This window comes from Nilaparvata lugens, chromosome 7, assembly GCF_014356525.2.
Source record: "Nilaparvata lugens isolate BPH chromosome 7, ASM1435652v1, whole genome shotgun sequence".
Taxonomy (NCBI): domain Eukaryota; kingdom Metazoa; phylum Arthropoda; class Insecta; order Hemiptera; family Delphacidae; genus Nilaparvata; species Nilaparvata lugens.
In genome coordinates this window covers 2,252,125-2,269,870 of record NC_052510.1, presented here as the reverse complement: position 1 = coordinate 2,269,870, position 17,746 = coordinate 2,252,125, and the positions used below count along the sequence as shown (strand labels likewise).

Below are 17,746 nucleotides of genomic sequence, written 5' to 3'. Positions count from 1 at the left end.
TGAATTGTAGGAATTGACATTTCTTACTATTTATTGTTAATTGCCTTTGCTTCAAGAATTGGACAATTGACTGTACTCCAGTAAAAGCATTTATTTCTAGACTATCTAATAAATAATTGTTAAAGATAAGCGATGTGTCATCAGCAAACAACAGAGCTCTGTGATCTTTTAACTCTTTTGGTAATTGGTTCACATACAACAGAAACAGTAAGGGACCCAGAATTGAGCCTTGAGGTACTCCAGCCTGGACCTCCAGTTTTTGAGATTTAATTTTTACTATTTCATTCCCATCCACCTTGGTAAGCTCAACACACTGGTTTCTACCTATGAGATATGATTCAAACCATTTTAGTTCTATACCATTCACACCTACAGTTTTTAGTATTTCCAATAATATTCTATGGTTCACACAATCAAAAGCTTTGGATAAATCAAGAAATATTGCGGCTGCCTTCTCACCTGAATCTATTATATCTATTAGTCTTTCAACAAGGGATACTATTGCAGTCTTAGTAGATTTCCCTTTCTGGAACCCATGCTGTTCATCACATATGAAATTAATTTCTTCCAGGTGCATCAATAGCCTATTTAAAACTACTCTTTCAAAAATTTTACTTATTACATTTAGAATACTAATGGGTCTATAATTTTCAACTCTTTCAGAATCACCGCTCTTGAAAATTGGCAAAATTTTTCCTTGTTTCAGATCATCAGGGAAAATACCCTGCTCTAGTGAAGTATTAAGGAGATGCAATAAAGGGTCCAGTAATTCATTTTCACATTCTTTTAAAATTTTGCTTGAGACCCCATCCAATCCTACTGTTTTTTTGTTATTCAAATTTTTTATTATTCTTGACAACTCATCTCTTGATAATGGATGAAATTTAAATACCTTTTCAATTGGCTCAGCATTTAATGTAGTTGTATTACAAGTATTAGTGTTCAGTGACTTTTGGAGATTATATGCAACCTGTTGATAATACTTATTGAAAAAGTTACAAATGTCTATACTATCATCCATATAATTTCCATGTTCATCGATTATCCTAGGGACATTAGTAACTGTATCTTTTTGAGCTGCTCTCCTATTTCTATTAATTACCTCCCAAACAGCAGAGTTAAAATTGGTACTAGTTGTTAATATTTCAGCTGTTTTCTTACACTTAGCTTTCCTCACTTCTTTTGCATAGTTTTTCTTTAGACATTTGTATTTGACTTCACTCGGAACATCCCTCACTAATTTAAATTCCTCATAGGCTTCCCTAACAATATTTCTTTGAGTAAGAATATCTTCAGTTATCCATTCATCTACTTTGTCCAATTTACTTTTTACTTTGACTTTTTTTATTGGACAGCATACACTAATGTGAAATCTTAGAGTATCAATGAATTGCTTATATTTGTAATTTAGGTTACAACTGTTATAAACACTACTCCAATTTTCTTGAAGCAGTTCCTGCTTCAAACAATTTATATTTCCTAGCTCATATTGCTGAATTTCTTTCACAAAAGTTTTTTTTCTGCTTGGATTCTGGCCCTGCAACTTAACATCTAAAATTTGATAGTTATGATCTGATAGATCTGAGCTACCTAACCTGACATTACAACCTTCTATATTTGTGAGGATATTATCAATAATTGTCTGTGAAGTTCGAGTTACTCTTGTATATTCGTGGACCTTAATTTCTAAATTATTCATATTAATAATATCTCTAATATCCTCTGTCATTTTATCCTGCCTGGCAAAATCGGTATTGAAATCTCCTACTACTATAACATTTGTGAAACGAGCGGTTGTAATTTCCAAAAGTGTGTGGAGCAGCTCACAAAATTTTTGCCAGTCTCCATTTGGTGACCTATAGATACCTAACACTGCTACCTCAAATCGATCATCAATTTTTAACCTTAGTCCCGTCACCTCTAAATCCATCTCAACAGAAAATCTCTTAACAAAATCCAGTTCATAAGTTTGGGTATGTTTAGCATTGCTAGTGAATATACATACACCACCACTTCTATGAGCTATTCTACAAAATTCTGATCTCAGTGAATAGCCTGGAATCCTAACTTGATTTATTTCCTTTATTTTTAAGCCATGCTCTGTGAAAATAACAATGTCAGGATCCTCCTGTTTAAGAAATACTTCTAATCTGTCAATTTTGTTGCGAAGATACTGAATATTTTGATGATAAATACTAAAAACCTTACCATCTTGTGCTACTCTATCTCTAGCATTTGTAGCTATTTCCCTTTCCCTGTTTTGAGCCAATTTACTAAAAAATCGTTATTTGTTTTTTTGACTGTTTTTAAACCAGAGGATTGCAAACGGCTTTCAATCAGCTCTGCCAATCTATTACAAAATATTACTTTGCCAGATCGATTTAGATGCAACCCATGATTAGTGAAGTTATGTCTTTTCAGCCTTTCATTTAGAAAACAAATCCCCAGTTGTTTAGAATTCTTATTTTTTAGGCTGTTGATTGTATTATGGATTGATTTGTTTGTCGAATTGATTGCTTCATTTAACTCTGGCCTATCAAACCTATTAGGAATAGTACTTATTATTAAGTTTGTTTTTTTGCTGAGTGGCACAATTTCCTTGATTTTTTCTGTTACTTGAGGAAGATGATTCAAGTTAGGTTCATTTATATTATTTGAGCCACCCAGTACAATTAGATAGTCATTTTCATCAAAGTCTTTAGTTTGTTCCCTAGCTGACTCTACAACTGCATTAATTGATGCACTTGGCTTGAAAAAACATTGGACATCAAATTTATTTTTCAATCTTTTATCAAGGAGATCACTGCAATCACGTCCATGACTGGACGTCAGTAGCAGAACTCTCCCTTTCCTATCTTTATTTCCCTCAGCTATATTTTTGGTTGCTGTCTTCAAAACCTCACTGTACGTTTTATTTCGACCATTTTCAGAGCATTTCCCATCATTTAGGTTAGATTCTATTTTTTTGCATTTGGACGGAGGTTCTATCATACATTTAGTATTATCAAATTTAGATTTTAGTTTCTTTATTTCCTCCGACATTAGACTACATTGATTTTTTAGATTTAGTATTTCTTTTTTATGGTCTTCATCTTGTAATTTTATAATCAGTTCCAAAGATTTAATTTCTTCTACCATCCCTAACCTTTCTTCCTCAGACGTTTTTAGAGTTACTTCTAATTGGTTTTTTAAATTAGTGTGGCTACTTTGTAGTTGAGCAACTTTTTCGGCTAAAGTAGTTTGAGGAACTGGGGTTTTTGGTTTTGGCGTTTTTGAATTTTGGTTTTGGGAACGCGTAAGTACTCCCGCAATGTTTACATTTCTATTAATAACCTTCGGTGTTCTATTTGAGCTCATCTTCCTATCTAAGAAATTATATTACTTGCAATAATAATAATTGATTTATAAATGATAGGATTTTAATTAGGTTATAATTTTAGTCAAGTAAACTATCTATGTTTATTTTTAAATCTCGAAAACCTAACCTCAAAATAACCTCTAAACGATGTTTGGCTTATAAAATAGAATTAAGAATTAAAATCTAAAACAAAATGATAAAACGTGATCAAGAAACAATTAATAATGAAATTAATACAAAATTTGAACATTATCTGTCTATTGCTTGATGAAAGGACTGAGAAAACGCAAAAACAGCTAATTTTGGGCGTATCTTTGACGTTATTGCAAATTCCTTCTAACACAACATTATTACACCCTAGCTGAGCTTCTGTACTAAATTTGAACATTTTCTGTTCATTTGTTCTCGATAAAGCTGAGAAAACGCTAGAAAAACGCAGATTTTGGGCGTATCTTTGGAAATCTTTTTAAATCCGTTCTTAGTGCGCCTCTAAAGGGCTAACTGAACATACCAAATTTGAACAGTTTTGGTCCGGTAGATTTTTAGTTCTGGGAGTGAATGAGTGAGTGAGTGCCATTTCGCTTATATATATATATATATATATATATATATATATATATATATATATATATTATATATATATATATATATATATATATAGCCTATATAGATTCAATAATGTACTTTCATTATTAACTGGTAGGTTTTAAAAGTTGATGGAATGACAAACAGTTTAAGCAGTAAAAAGTAAATTCGTATGGCTTTTGTTGGTAGGGAGTCCCTTGCGGGAAGGTCCCACCGCCTGAATATATAATTTAAGCCATCAATGGGCCTTACGGCTGTCATACTTCAGCCGGGACCGACAGTTTAACGTGCCCATCCGATAACACGGGAGTTTAAGCAGTGCAGTTATTTCATTGAACTTGACGTCATGTACTATTTCTACCTTATTTTTCTCTATCATTTTCATGATGTACTTATTGTATTCTTCAATGAAGAATGAAGAATGTACTGAAAATAGTAAGTCATGCACTTTACTATTAATCAATACCAGGTCCAGGTTGGCAGTCGAAAAAGATGAGAAAACAGCGTTGCTGATTCTCTGCCTTGCCACTGCCTTCCATAGAGGATAGCTGATACCGGTATATCTGATCTAATATTAACTGTTCATTATTGTTGAAAATAATCAATTATATTTTATCCGTCAGGAAAATATTATATCTTTTAATGATTAAAAAATTAATTTTCATAATTGAGATTGAATATTTTGTTAATTAGTAAAATTTATACATTATTAATAAACGATCTGGGAACAGTGCGGAGGTGGTAGAGGATAGCGCTATCTGCTTTGTCGAATGATAGACAAGGATAGCAACACCAATTTTAATCAAATACTGCCATTATAACGTGGATCTCACTTTGGGAAGATGATACAAAGAACACCACAAAATGATACAGTATCACCTCACATGATACAGTATCCAAACTTTGACAACAGTGCAGAGCTAGAAAAGGATAGCGCTATCTGTTTTGCGGAATGATAGACAAGGATAGCAACACCAATGTTAATCAAATACTGCCATTAGAACGAGGACCTCACTATAGGAAGATGATACAAAGATCACCACAAAATGATACAGTATCACCACACATGATACAGTATCAACACAATGTGATAATGCATCAACACAATACAATACTGTATCAACACAATATGATACATTATCCTCATAATGTGATACTAAATTTCCAAACTTTGGCAACAGTGCCAAGGTAGGAAAGGATAGCTTCATCTGCTTTGTCTGCAGATAGACAAGGATAGCAACACCAATGTTAATCAAATACTGCCATTAGAACGTGGACCTCACTATAGAAAGATGATACAAAGATCACCACAAAATGATACAGTATCAACACAATATGATACAGTATCACCACACTTGATTCAGTATCAACACAATATGATACAGTATCACCACACATGATACCGTATCAACACAATATAAATGATACAGTATCCTCATAATTTGATACAAAATTTCCAAACTTTGGCAACAGTGACAAGGTAGGAAAGGATAGCTTTATCTGCTTTGTCTGCAGATAGACAAGGATAGCAACACCAACGTTAATCAAATACAGCCATACAGCCAACGTGGACCTCTGAAAAGAGCACTCACCGGAATATTGGGAGGTCCTTGCCCTGGATGACCTTGAGGCGGAGGCGGTTGGAAAGTCTGTGTGCCCTGCTGCATTGGGGGACCTCCGCCCCCGTTCATGTGCCCCGGGTAGCCGCCCCCCGGCTGCTGGGGGCTGTGAGGGTGGTGCGGGGGTGGAGGATGCGGCTGGGGTGGGCCCATTGGACCGCCTCCTTGTTGCTGAAATATAACAGAGGCAAACAATCGGATCAAGAACAGATATTCGTTCAAAACTATTTAGTTTTCTCCAAGGTTGGTGCAACTATTAAATCCGTTTGATTAATGTAAATTATGGTCGCATGTGTTTCAATTGTGTGCCCTAAATGGTTTAAACTGGAGATATATATTTTTTTTTTTTTGGAAAAAGCGATCTTTAAAATAACAAGTCTTCAACGGGAAGTTAATATAAGATTTCATTCGCCACAATTCACAAACAGTACTTATGAGAATAATACAAATCAAATCAAAATCAAACAATTTCTATTGACCAAAAAAAGCAAAGCATTAAAAACAGCTTACAATATCCATCCAAAAATTCCATAGTTGAGTTGGGAAGATTTTATAGTTGAGTTGAATATGGAGAACAGAGGTAACGGCAACGTTGATCTCTTATCTTTTTTCACTGCCATTATAAGGTGGACCTCACTATAGATGGAAATTCGAATTTATGATGAATTCGAATTTTCATGTAGCTGTCAATATTTGCAGTAGCAGAAGTTTTCAGGGAAAACTTTTCGAGCCATTCAAAATGGCATACCAAAAAAATCTGGTGTGGTGCACTCACATAACTTTCCTTGCCGTTATGAAAATTGATCAACTGACGCTAGTGTTCCCGCGCATCTCAGGTCTACTTTTCCAAGATCTGAGCTAGCTGGTGACAGGACAATAGCGCTGCAGACACACGAAGTCTGCTATCCCTTCATAGTGAATGATTTAATAGAATCAACAGTTTGCAATTGAGTAATCACATTTTCTCGAATTTCGAGCTTATTTTCAATTTTAGGTGAAAATGCTACTTAACATTAATTGTACAGATTTTTTTGCTCAATCTTTTCCACTTGAAATTTTTTGTTTATATTGTGTCTGATAATTGAGAATCTAAAATCAAACTTTGCATAGATGGTGCAGTGCTCCTGAAATTTTTACAGATATGAGACTTGTGGCAGTTGACAGAGCTTAGCAATGACTTTTCTGGGTATGAATTTGATCAAAATCGTTGAAGCCGTTTTCGAGAAAATCACGAAAAAGCCTGTTTTTGACAACATTTTCGCCATTTTAGCCGCCATCTTGAATTGCATTTGATCGAAAATTTTCGTGTCGGATCCTTATAGTGTAAGGACCTTAAGTTCCAAATTTCAAGTCATTCCGTTAACTGGAAGATGAGATATCGTGTACACAGACGCAAATACACTCTTAAGCTGCTTACACATATACGCGCTTCCAACCCGCACCGAGCACGCTCCGCCCTCGTTCCTCCATCGTAGCGCAGTCGCTCCGCCCCGCTCTGCAGTCGCACCCATCATGAACGTTACGGAAGATGTTAGATCTTCTCGCGTTCCCCGGTCGATCATCAATCGCTCTGCTGGAGTGACGTTCGGTTGCGGAACAGAGCAAAAGTCTGTACGCACCTATACACATACACTCATACACACACATACACACATATACACACACACACACACACACACACACTCACTCACACACATACAGACAAATACCCAAAAACCACTTTCTTGGACCCAGGGGACCTTGAAATATATAGAAATTTAGAAATTGGGGTACCTTAATTTTTTCGGAAGGCAATACTTTCCTTACCTATGGTAATGGGGAAAGAAAAGTAATAAATTTGAAGCGACAGAACAGTAGTTGTAGCTCAAATAGGATCCTCAATGGAACTCACAGATGAAATATCCATTTTAAATGGATATCAAGCTGTTTCCATGATTTTGACCAACTGTGAGTGTCATTCATGTTCATTTCAATAGATAATATAGGATAACCCTCATTTTTTACAGCATTTACAACAGTCTAAGTAGATCTACTTTTCTATAGATTTTTCCCCCGAAAATTGCATCTTTCTCTTCACCTGCTGTTGCTGCTGAGGTCCCATGGGCGAATGGGGGGGTCCCCCGCCCTGCGGCTGCGGCGGTCCCTGAGGAGGCCCCATTGGCCCCTGGGGCGGCGGGGGGCCCTGCGGAGGGGGAGGCCCCATTGGGCCCCCCTGTGGCGAAGGACTGGCCATGCTGGTGTGGGTTGGGTGAGGATGAGTGGGAGGAGCCTCACTCTCCAGAACGTCTAGTACGCAGGTCTACTGCGCCAATTGGGTGTAGATGTACACTGTTGAGAAAAAATTAAAATAATTTGATAAATGAACTTTTATCATCAAAATTGAATACGTAAGCCAGAAAAAAAATGTAAACTACAGTGGGACATTGGAATTTTCTCAATGATGAAATAAAATCGTGGGAATTAAATCAATAACAACAACGGTGTAGGATAGATTAGATTTTAGTGACCAACAAATATAATATAGATGTTGTCAGATCGGTCAAGTACAAAGAAAAGTGATAGACATTTATATAGATGAAGTAGTTCAGGTACAATATAAAACAATTTCAGATAACAACACACAATATCAGATAACATAAACAGCAAAAGATGACAAGAAAGAATATCAAGAATAGGAGTACTTAAACAGTAAGAAGAAAGTGGAAATTTATTAAAATAAATGTTTAATTATTTGAATTATATTAGCCTACACATCAGATTAGATAACTAGGAACTGCAACAACTTACAGAATCTAATGAAAATTAGGTGGCCTTTTCTCAACAATATTTTTTACAAAATATGTATCATAATAACACATTTTTTCTACAAAACGACAAAATCATAAAACTAACTTGAGAAAAAAAAACAAAGTTTGTTTAGAAAATTGAGATTAAATTGCAAAATTACAAGAAAATTAAAAATTGAATCATCGAGGTAAAATGTAGGTTATGGCTGAATGCTGAATGTTTGGTTATGTTTGCATCAAGCTCACTACAACCGGTGGAAGGGGTAATGCATTATTTTAAATGCAATACAAATCCAAAGTAGAGGACTGAAAGTGGAGAATAAATTTTATTAAATTGGTATTTATTATTCAAACCAGTATGATGAGTAATATCACGTTCCTGAGCACACTGAACAATAGAATTTTCTGATATGGGAGACAACTGTTCAAACAAGAATGCCCAAAACCATTACAAACTTTGGGTCAAGTTGACTGTTTTAAATCCGTATTTATTTTGAAACATGATATATGAGTAACATAAATCGAGCACATAACCTTGGAATATAGTACAGTAATTTTAAAACCTTAAAACAATTGCAAAACTGAGCTGTGACCATTGAAAGAAAACAGCTTGCTTGGGCATCACCGCATCAGAAAGTCACAAACAATACTCAATAAATAAAGGTACTTACATCAATTGACTAAGCAGATCTACTTACCTGATATCAGATAAAACACAAATACACAAAAAGTACACTATTGAAACATAGTTGTCCTCAAAAAGTGATAAAATTGAACATAACTTTACTTGATCAATAACAAGCAAGAATCAAGAAAGCCAGATGTAAACAAGATGGCGGCGCAGATCACTTCGGCAAACTTCGACAGTCTTTACTTTAAAATACGAACACCAGGTGCACCAGAGCAGCACTTTCCAGAGCAGCAAGATGCCATTATTAAATACCGCCTTTTTTGAAATGCGGTCCATTTCCATTCGTCATAAATTTTTGTTTAAAATTGATTCAATTTTCAACATTTAACGGCAAAACTAGTTGCATTTCCAGAGGGGCAACAGAAGAATGTTCCTCAAAGTCTTACGGTAACTAAAAATAGGCCTAGCTGACAGGTCACTCATAATAGTACAGTAATTCTAAAATAATAAATATTTTATTCTTCCCTAGTTCTTTTCAATAAATTATTATTTTCCGTAAACTACTAGAATTCCATTTCCGCTCTTGATAATGGAGTGATTAGCTCAAACATGTTGATTCAGTCATCTCTAAAATAAATGAAAAAAGGTAGCCCAACAGTGATTTTATAAAGACCAATCTAACTTAATTATAACTTGGTAAGGTAGCTTTTAAAATAAATTTTGTAACATTTTGAAGTTTGAACAGGAACGTGAAAAATATTGTACCATGGAAACCACTACGAATTTGATCAGCTAATTGTTAAAACTGGACATCTATCTATCTAAATAAATGAAAAAAGGTAGCCCAACAGTGATTTTATAAAGTCCAATCTAACTCAATTATAACTTGGTAAGGTAGCTATTAAAATAAATTTTGTAACTTTTTGAAGTTTGAACAAGAACGTGAAAAATATTGTACCATGGAAACCACTACAAATTTGATCAGCTAATTGTTAGAACTGGACATCTATCTATCTATCTATCTATATATATTTATATATATATATATATATATATTACATTTGAGTGTTTCGCGGATGGATATATTATATGTAAAAGAATTAACCGGGTACATCCGTTTGTTTTGACTTACTTGAGTCTGACGTTTCGTCGCCATCGCAGACGACATCTTCTGAGGGTGGCGTCGAGATCCACACTGAGTCCTAGGTATTCTTTCTGGGTCGAAGAGCATATCTCCTACCCCCTCCCTCCACTTGCTTGTGCTGGCGCTGTTGGGTGAGTGAAATTCCAGGAAAGTTGTCTTGTTTTGGTGACAATGGTGCTGTAGCGGGTTTCATTGTACCAGGTACTGGGCGTTTGGTATTCAAAATTAACTTCCATAAGGGAGACACGTTGAGGCTGTCGTCTCTTTTATTTAGAGAGCCTTGCTTTTCGATTTCCAACGCCTCTCTCACAATCCTGACTTGAAAATCTCGAATGCTGGCTATTTGTTTGGAATTCACGAAATTTATTGTATGACCAGTATTTTTCACATGGTTATATAGGGCTGAGGTTGATTGTTGATCAACAATCAACAATCAACCTCAGCCCTATATAACCATGTGAAAAATACTGGTCATACAATAAATTTCGTGAATTCCAAACAAATAGCCAGCATTCGAGATTTTCAAGTCAGGATTGTGAGAGAGGCGTTGGAAATCGAAAAGCAAGGCTCTCTAAATAAAAGAGACGACAGCCTCAACGTGTCTCCCTTATGGAAGTTAATTTTGAATACCAAACGCCCAGTACCTGGTACAATGAAACCCGCTACAGCACCATTGTCACCAAAACAAGACAACTTTCCTGGAATTTCACTCACCCAACAGCGCCAGCACAAGCAAGTGGAGGGAGGGGGTAGGAGATATGCTCTTCGACCCAGAAAGAATACCTAGGACTCAGTGTGGATCTCGACGCCACCCTCAGAAGATGTCGTCTGCGATGGCGACGAAACGTCAGACTCAAGTAAGTCAAAACAAACGGATGTACCCGGTTAATTCTTTTACATATAATATATATATATATATATATATATATATATATATATAAAAGCGAAATGGCACTCACTGACTCACTCACTCGCAGAACTAAAAATCTACCGGACCAAAAACGTTCAAATTTGGTAGGTATTTTCAGTTGGCCCTTTAGAGGCGCACTAAGAAATCTTTTGGCGATATTTTAATTCTAAGGGTGATTTTCAAGGGTATAAAGTTCTTTTAGCATGTATATTCTTCTTATTCCAATATCTTAAAATTATAATTGAAATGTCCATACCATATGTTAATATAGAACTATAATCTAGAGGGAGAACCTCTTCGAAACAGTTGTTGTTCTGGTAACTAAATTAAAAATTTTGTCAGGTTGGCATTAAGTTGAGTTGACTTTGTTAGGTTGGCACCAAGTTGAAGATTGAAATGCATTTATCCAGGACCTCCTAAATACCAATTTATCCAGTTAGCCAAAATTAGCGTTTTCTCAGCTTTTCTGCGTTTCCTCACCTTTTTCAATAATTGATGGAAATATATTTTTAAAAATTCAGTACACAGGTTTAGCTGAGGTGGAAGAATTTTGTTCGCCAAAGATACGCCGATATAGTAACAGGTGTTTTTCGAGATCAAATTGACATAATACGTTCAAATTCGGTACAGAGGTTCCGCTGAGGTCTACATGCAGGCGAGCAAAGCGAGCCCGCTGATCTCATTTTTGGACGATCCAGTCGGGGGTCCAGGGGGCGGAGCCCCCTGGCTAGACGGATATGGCGAGCGAAGCGAACCTGACGGCTAGTTATTTATATAGGTAGCTTTTAATAGCTGCATATTAATGCAGGCTACAATGATACATCAGTTAGGTATGATGCTATTGCCATTATAACTTGAAATCTAGAGATCTTGAAAGCCATATACAGTACAGGATAGTTAGAAAGATATACCTAGAGAACTTTGATGGTAGGGTACTCAAGGTAAATGACGAAAAACCAAGATACATTACCGTTTGATATCTTCAGATGTAGCACAACAAGCTAGACTGGTGAATCTAATCATTACCTAATGGAAAGATTTTGCATTGAAATAAATTTTGAGTCTGGTAGGCTATTACAGATCAATTTTTGGAATCTATGCTTGTGTATAAACACTTTTCTGTACCTAGTTAGTTTGAAAATGTGAATAGCTTGCTATTTGGATGGTGTAATAAAGTGTATCATTTGGTAGAATGATTCAAGTCCACTACTTATATGTCATCTTTTTCAAGGACCAAACAATAACTCAAGTCTTAATACTAAATCAGTAGTTTTTTATTTTTTCATTACTTTGGAATAATAGAATAGCCTAATGAAAAGTGTATTTTGAACCTACTAAGTTTCATTGTAAAAGGATCAAAAATATTTTTGAAAATTATGTTTGAACATACAAGAAAACTTTGGACTCTATTTTCTCAAAACTGCAGTTTTGAACTTGAGTGCTTATGACATATGACCAAGGATTTATTGAAATTATACTTACAGAATTGAGAAAGGAGTCATTGTATACAACTTGATAGAGATCATGAGTATATGCGGTGGATTAGGCCTATGTTGAGGGTAAATGAATTTTAAAATGGATAACTAAATATCTGACTTTGAAAAAATAAATGCTAATCTAATGCTATTTCTAAATTTGACTGCCAGTCGTTCTTTTTAATAACAAAAAAGTAACTAATTGAAAAGTTCGTGATGGAGAACAACATTGAAGAAAAATGAATGCCTCAATTGTAATTGTCTTAAATTTGTAATGAATTATTCATTGGGCTACACAAAACTGTCAATTTAAATGTTACTGACATCAATTCACTCAAAATAAAAAATAAATTTTTCCAAATATCATCTTGTTTGCTGTTATATATTTGGAGCAAACTAGCAAACTAGTCAATAATAATAATATATAGAACTGTACTAAATTTTTGCTGTAAGAATAATGCCCTAATGAGTCCTGCTAGATTTGTGCCTGGTGGGTAATCAATGAAATTATTTCAAAACACATTTTGCAATTCAAAAATAATCTTTAATCACGTTTCTTACGGTTTATACATCGTTTAATCCGAAGAATATTATCAATAAAATCTTTTGAAAATTTATCAAACTCAAAGATCTTCCAATCACAACATGACAATTTTCATAAGAGAATTATTTACAATAAATTCCATCATTTTCAACACTGATCTCCAATGAAACCATAATTTTTGCATTTTTTCAACAGTTTCACAAAGACTTACACATAATACTGCTGATATATTTATTAAAAGTGAGTACTAATGTTATTTTTTATTTACAGAGTTTTATGAACTAAGTTTTGATGATATCCTAGTCTAAGATATTATTTACACATTAAAAATACTATTGAAAATTGCATTGAGAGGGTCTAAATTATTACAGCTTACTCGCATTTAACAAATTTTATCACTACATAGTTACAGATCCACATCTTTGAAGCAGTGACAGAATTTTTTTAATAAATTGAAATAAATGAATTGAAAATTCTTATACTCCCACATTTCTGCTATTTTTAATTCAAAATAATGACATTTAAAGAGCTTCAGAACGGAAAAAAGATGAATCTTCTCTATGAAAAAACATTATATATGTTGGAAATTGCATTTTTTCAAATGCTGATTAATGAATAATTATTATTAAACGAAAATCCCAATTAAATGCTGTAAATCACCCTGAAGACTTCTGCTACACTCCAAAAATATTAACAACAGTGTAAACAGCTACATGGATTCGAATTTCCATCTAGCTGTTCACCCTGTTCTAAAATATTTGCAGTAGCAGAGGTCTTCGGGGTGATTTACAGCATTTTAATTGGGATTTTCGTTTAATAATAATTATTATATATTGTTGTAGTATAACTTAGCTGTTCTGATGCATATTGTATCAGAAACAGTCCTTGGAATTCATGTTTCTTAGAATTCAAGTGGATTAACTGTTACTTTGAAATAAAGTTTCAGTATCAAAACTGAAAAGTTTTTCTTTTTTGTTCACATTATTCAGTATAGCCTTTTCTTCATTGATAATTTTTCAATAGACTAAAATATTCTATTTTAATTGATTTATGGAAATATCTACTTCGGCCATTATCTTGATTTGAAACATCAAGTTTCTTAATAATAATAATAATATTGAGTGACCTGACTGGCTCAGGTCTGGTGTCAGAGTTTTCAGGTCGTAACTGATCAATTTCAGGGCCCCTGACATGACCTAACGACTGCTTTTTAAGCAGCCGGGACAGACTTGAAAATCAAAATTCTCTAAAATTGTATCAAGTCTCTTAATACATCAATACTGTCTACAAACCGTTTGTAATTGATGTTAAATTTATAAATTTTTAAAGTATGAAGGACTAATAGATCAGAAGAGAATCATCAATGATAAATGAAAAACTTGTCAAGCTTTTGAAAGTTAGAGTAGGTCTACCTTCCATTCATTCTATTGAATACTCGCTCATGTCCTGGAATATTTACAGTTAGTAGGACTATTTATTATCTATACTATAGATAAAAGAAAGAACTGGCTTATACACGTACGGTATAGGAAAATTATGTTTGACGCATCATCACGTCTGAACTACTGGACTGATTAACTTGAAATTTTCCATATAGATTCTTAATTAAACGAGGATGGTTATAGGCCTACATTCAATTCGTTTCCATTACATTTTCAGTTTGACAAGTTTTAAAATATACCCTTTCGTGGAGCATGGGGTTTCTGCTAGTTTTCTAACAAATAAATCTTCTTTGAAGAATAAATTCTTCATTGTGAAGTCAAGAATATTTTGAAATTCATTCATCAATGCAGCCGGAATTTATTTCAGTTACCTCGATAAAAAACGACCTTACCAACTAGTTCAAATGAGTAAGGTCCACGCTATAATGACAGTGAATGAAGATAGGAGAACAGCTTTGCCTATTGTCTGCCTCAATCAATTATATTTCTACATTATTAAAAACGGATTCGGCAACGTTCCAGAGCTAGAGAAGGATAGCGCTATCTGCTTTGTCGAATGATAGACAAGGATAGCAACACCAATGTTAATCAAGCACTGCCATTATAACGTGGACCTCACTATATAGTTATATACACACAGTTAAATTCCTTCAACAATAGCACCACAAAATTATGAATATGATATACATTTTTCAAATATCACTTGTAAGAAAATATTTACCTACATAGTTTATTATAATCTAGACAGTTTTCGAAATTATTAATTATGTTCTTTGAATTCGATTATATGTACATCATTACAAAGTTTTCACTTTGTATTTCTTCAATAATGTTTGTGAATGAATCTTCAAGTCATGCAGACTTTCAAACTTCCAAGTCAATGTCAAAACTTAGATTCTGCCAATGTTTTCACAATTTATCAAGATTTTATTTACAATATGGGAGTATAATATTATACTCTGCAATGTGTGTCATGTATTCAACATCCAACAATTTAATTCCTTTCAATGTATTATGTATTAGTGGAAAGTTTTGATTGAATACTTACAACAATAACTGTAAGTGCCTGTTGCACAAAAGCCGGTTAAATTTTAACCGTGATTAATTCCACAAGAACCAATCAGAGAAACCGTTTCTCTGAATTGGCTCTCGTGAAATTGATCACGGTTAAAATTTAACCGGCTTTGTGAACTAATCAGAGAAACCGTCTCTCTGAATTGGTTCTCGTGAAATTAATCACGGTTAAAATTTAACCGGATTTTGTGCAACCGTGCCAAATTGAATTGTACCTCCTCTAATGACATTCAAAAATGATTATTACATTCTAATGTACCGTATCTTTGATTATATCTCAATCTAATATAAAATGCTTAGTCTGTAACAACAGGGAAGGATAAAGAGTTGTTATTAAAATGTATTTCCTTTACAAAAAGTTAAACCCTTATAATCTAGATAGCGCGCATTGATATTCCCCTACATTAAATTTCAAAAAATTAATTAAATCATGTTTTCTACAAATTTATTCACATTATACTCTTACATAAATCTATCCTGTGTAAATCTACCAATATCATACTAATAATAAACTACAAATGGACTGGTTGATGGTATTTGTACAAAGAATTTAATATTCATGTAAACATATTGTGGGAATTCCCAAGGAAGTTGTTGAAATTGTATACTATGATATCTGGCTTATACTATAAGAACTGGCTTATACACGTAAGGGATAGGAAAATTATGTTTGACGCATCATCACGTCTGAACTACTGGACTGATTAACTTGAAATTTTGCATAACGATTCTCAATTAACCGAGGATGGTTATATGCCTATTTTCAATCCTTCAAGATTTCATTACGTCAAGTTTTCAGTTTGTAACGTCTCAAAATAGACCCTTGTGGAGCTAGTAATCCATAAATGCAACAGTAGGGTAAATAATTTGTGGAAAAAACTTAAATCAATTCTAATCAATAGGTTTTCATATTGAGTACTTCTGTCATGGAAATAAAATAATTTATTTTTTTATAATTAATTCCTGTGAAGTTAAAGTGTTTCCAGAAAGCTGATGAATATATTCTGCAGTCGGATAAAGGTACGGTATTAAAGTTATTTATGGCTCTACTATAATAGTGAGGCCCACGTTATAATGGCAGTGGAGAAAGATAGGAGAACAACGTTGCCGATCCTCTGTCTTGTCAATGCCTTCTATAGACGGTAGCTGATACAGGTTTATTGATGTAATATTAACTGTTCATTCTCGTTTAAAATAATAAAATAAATATATTTTTCAATAATATGTCATAATGAATTTTCACAATTAAGATGAAATATTTGTTGATTTATTATTATTTCTACATTGTTAAAAGAGGATCTGACAACAGAATAAAGCGAGAAAGAGATAGCGCTATCCGATTTGTTGAATGATAGACAAGGATAGCAATACCATTGCTAATCAAACACTGCCATTATAACGTGGACCTCACTATAGGGCCGATATAATCAAAATGAAGTAATAATGTAAATCAGGGAAGAAGTCCTTCATGTCTTAGGCCAGGTTGCATGAAAGCCTGTTATATTTCTACCGTGATTAAATGCCTCTAGGACCATTTAGAGAAGCCTTCTTCTCAATAAAACCTTCTCTGATTGGTTTACATAGCATTCAATCATGATTAAAGCTTAACAGGATTTTGTGCAACCGGACCTTACACACTTCTTAATATTCATCATACTCTTATTAATCATATTTTTTCTTTAGGGCTTCTGTTGAATAGTATAAATAAAAATAAAAATCTAAGAACGCTTTTAAAATTATTACTTGAAAATGGCATTAGTAGCCGAAACATGTCGTGACGAAATAGTAATTATTTAAATTATTTAAAAAGGGTACCGTACTCTGATTTATATTTTTATTTATCTCTTATTAGCTATATTCTCCACTCGTATAATAATCTATCTTACATAAAATTATACATTATTAAAAACATACTAAAAAGCATCAGTCTTTACAATAATCATTTCACAATAATACTTTTCTACATTTAAAAGCTATTTTTATTTCTGATTCAATTAACAAACTGACTAGTTATACTATAATAGTTCTCAATGATAATGCTCCAATAGATTGAATACATTTTCACACATCTATTCTCATCACAATATTTTCATCAACTCAATTTTATTATTGTGTAGTTGAGATTGTAGTAATTATTCATATCAAATAAGAAGAAAGGAGAATAGTTATCGTTCATAT

The 17,746-nt window shown here is 33.7% G+C and overlaps 1 protein-coding gene across 3 annotated transcripts in view; it reads right to left on the bottom strand.

The window, feature by feature from the left end:
- Positions 1–9,203, bottom strand: part of LOC111057636 (ATP-dependent helicase brm) — an 86,126-nt gene extending 76,923 nt beyond the window's left edge. For 2 of the 3 annotated variants that reach the window (XM_039433427.1, XM_039433426.1), the window contains exons 1-3: positions 9,047–9,200; positions 7,640–7,890; positions 5,536–5,733 (exon numbers count right to left, since the gene is read on the bottom strand). Coding sequence is in view for 1 of the 3 variants with exons in the window: in XM_039433428.1 (XP_039289362.1) it covers positions 5,536–5,733; positions 7,640–7,795 (354 nt within the window). In the remaining 2 variants the exon portion in view is untranslated. Of the gene's footprint in view, positions 1–5,535; positions 5,734–7,639; positions 7,891–9,046 lie in introns of all 3 variants that reach the window. The other variant, XM_039433428.1, reaches the window with a different exon arrangement.
- Positions 9,204–17,746: the final 8,543 nt, after the last annotated feature.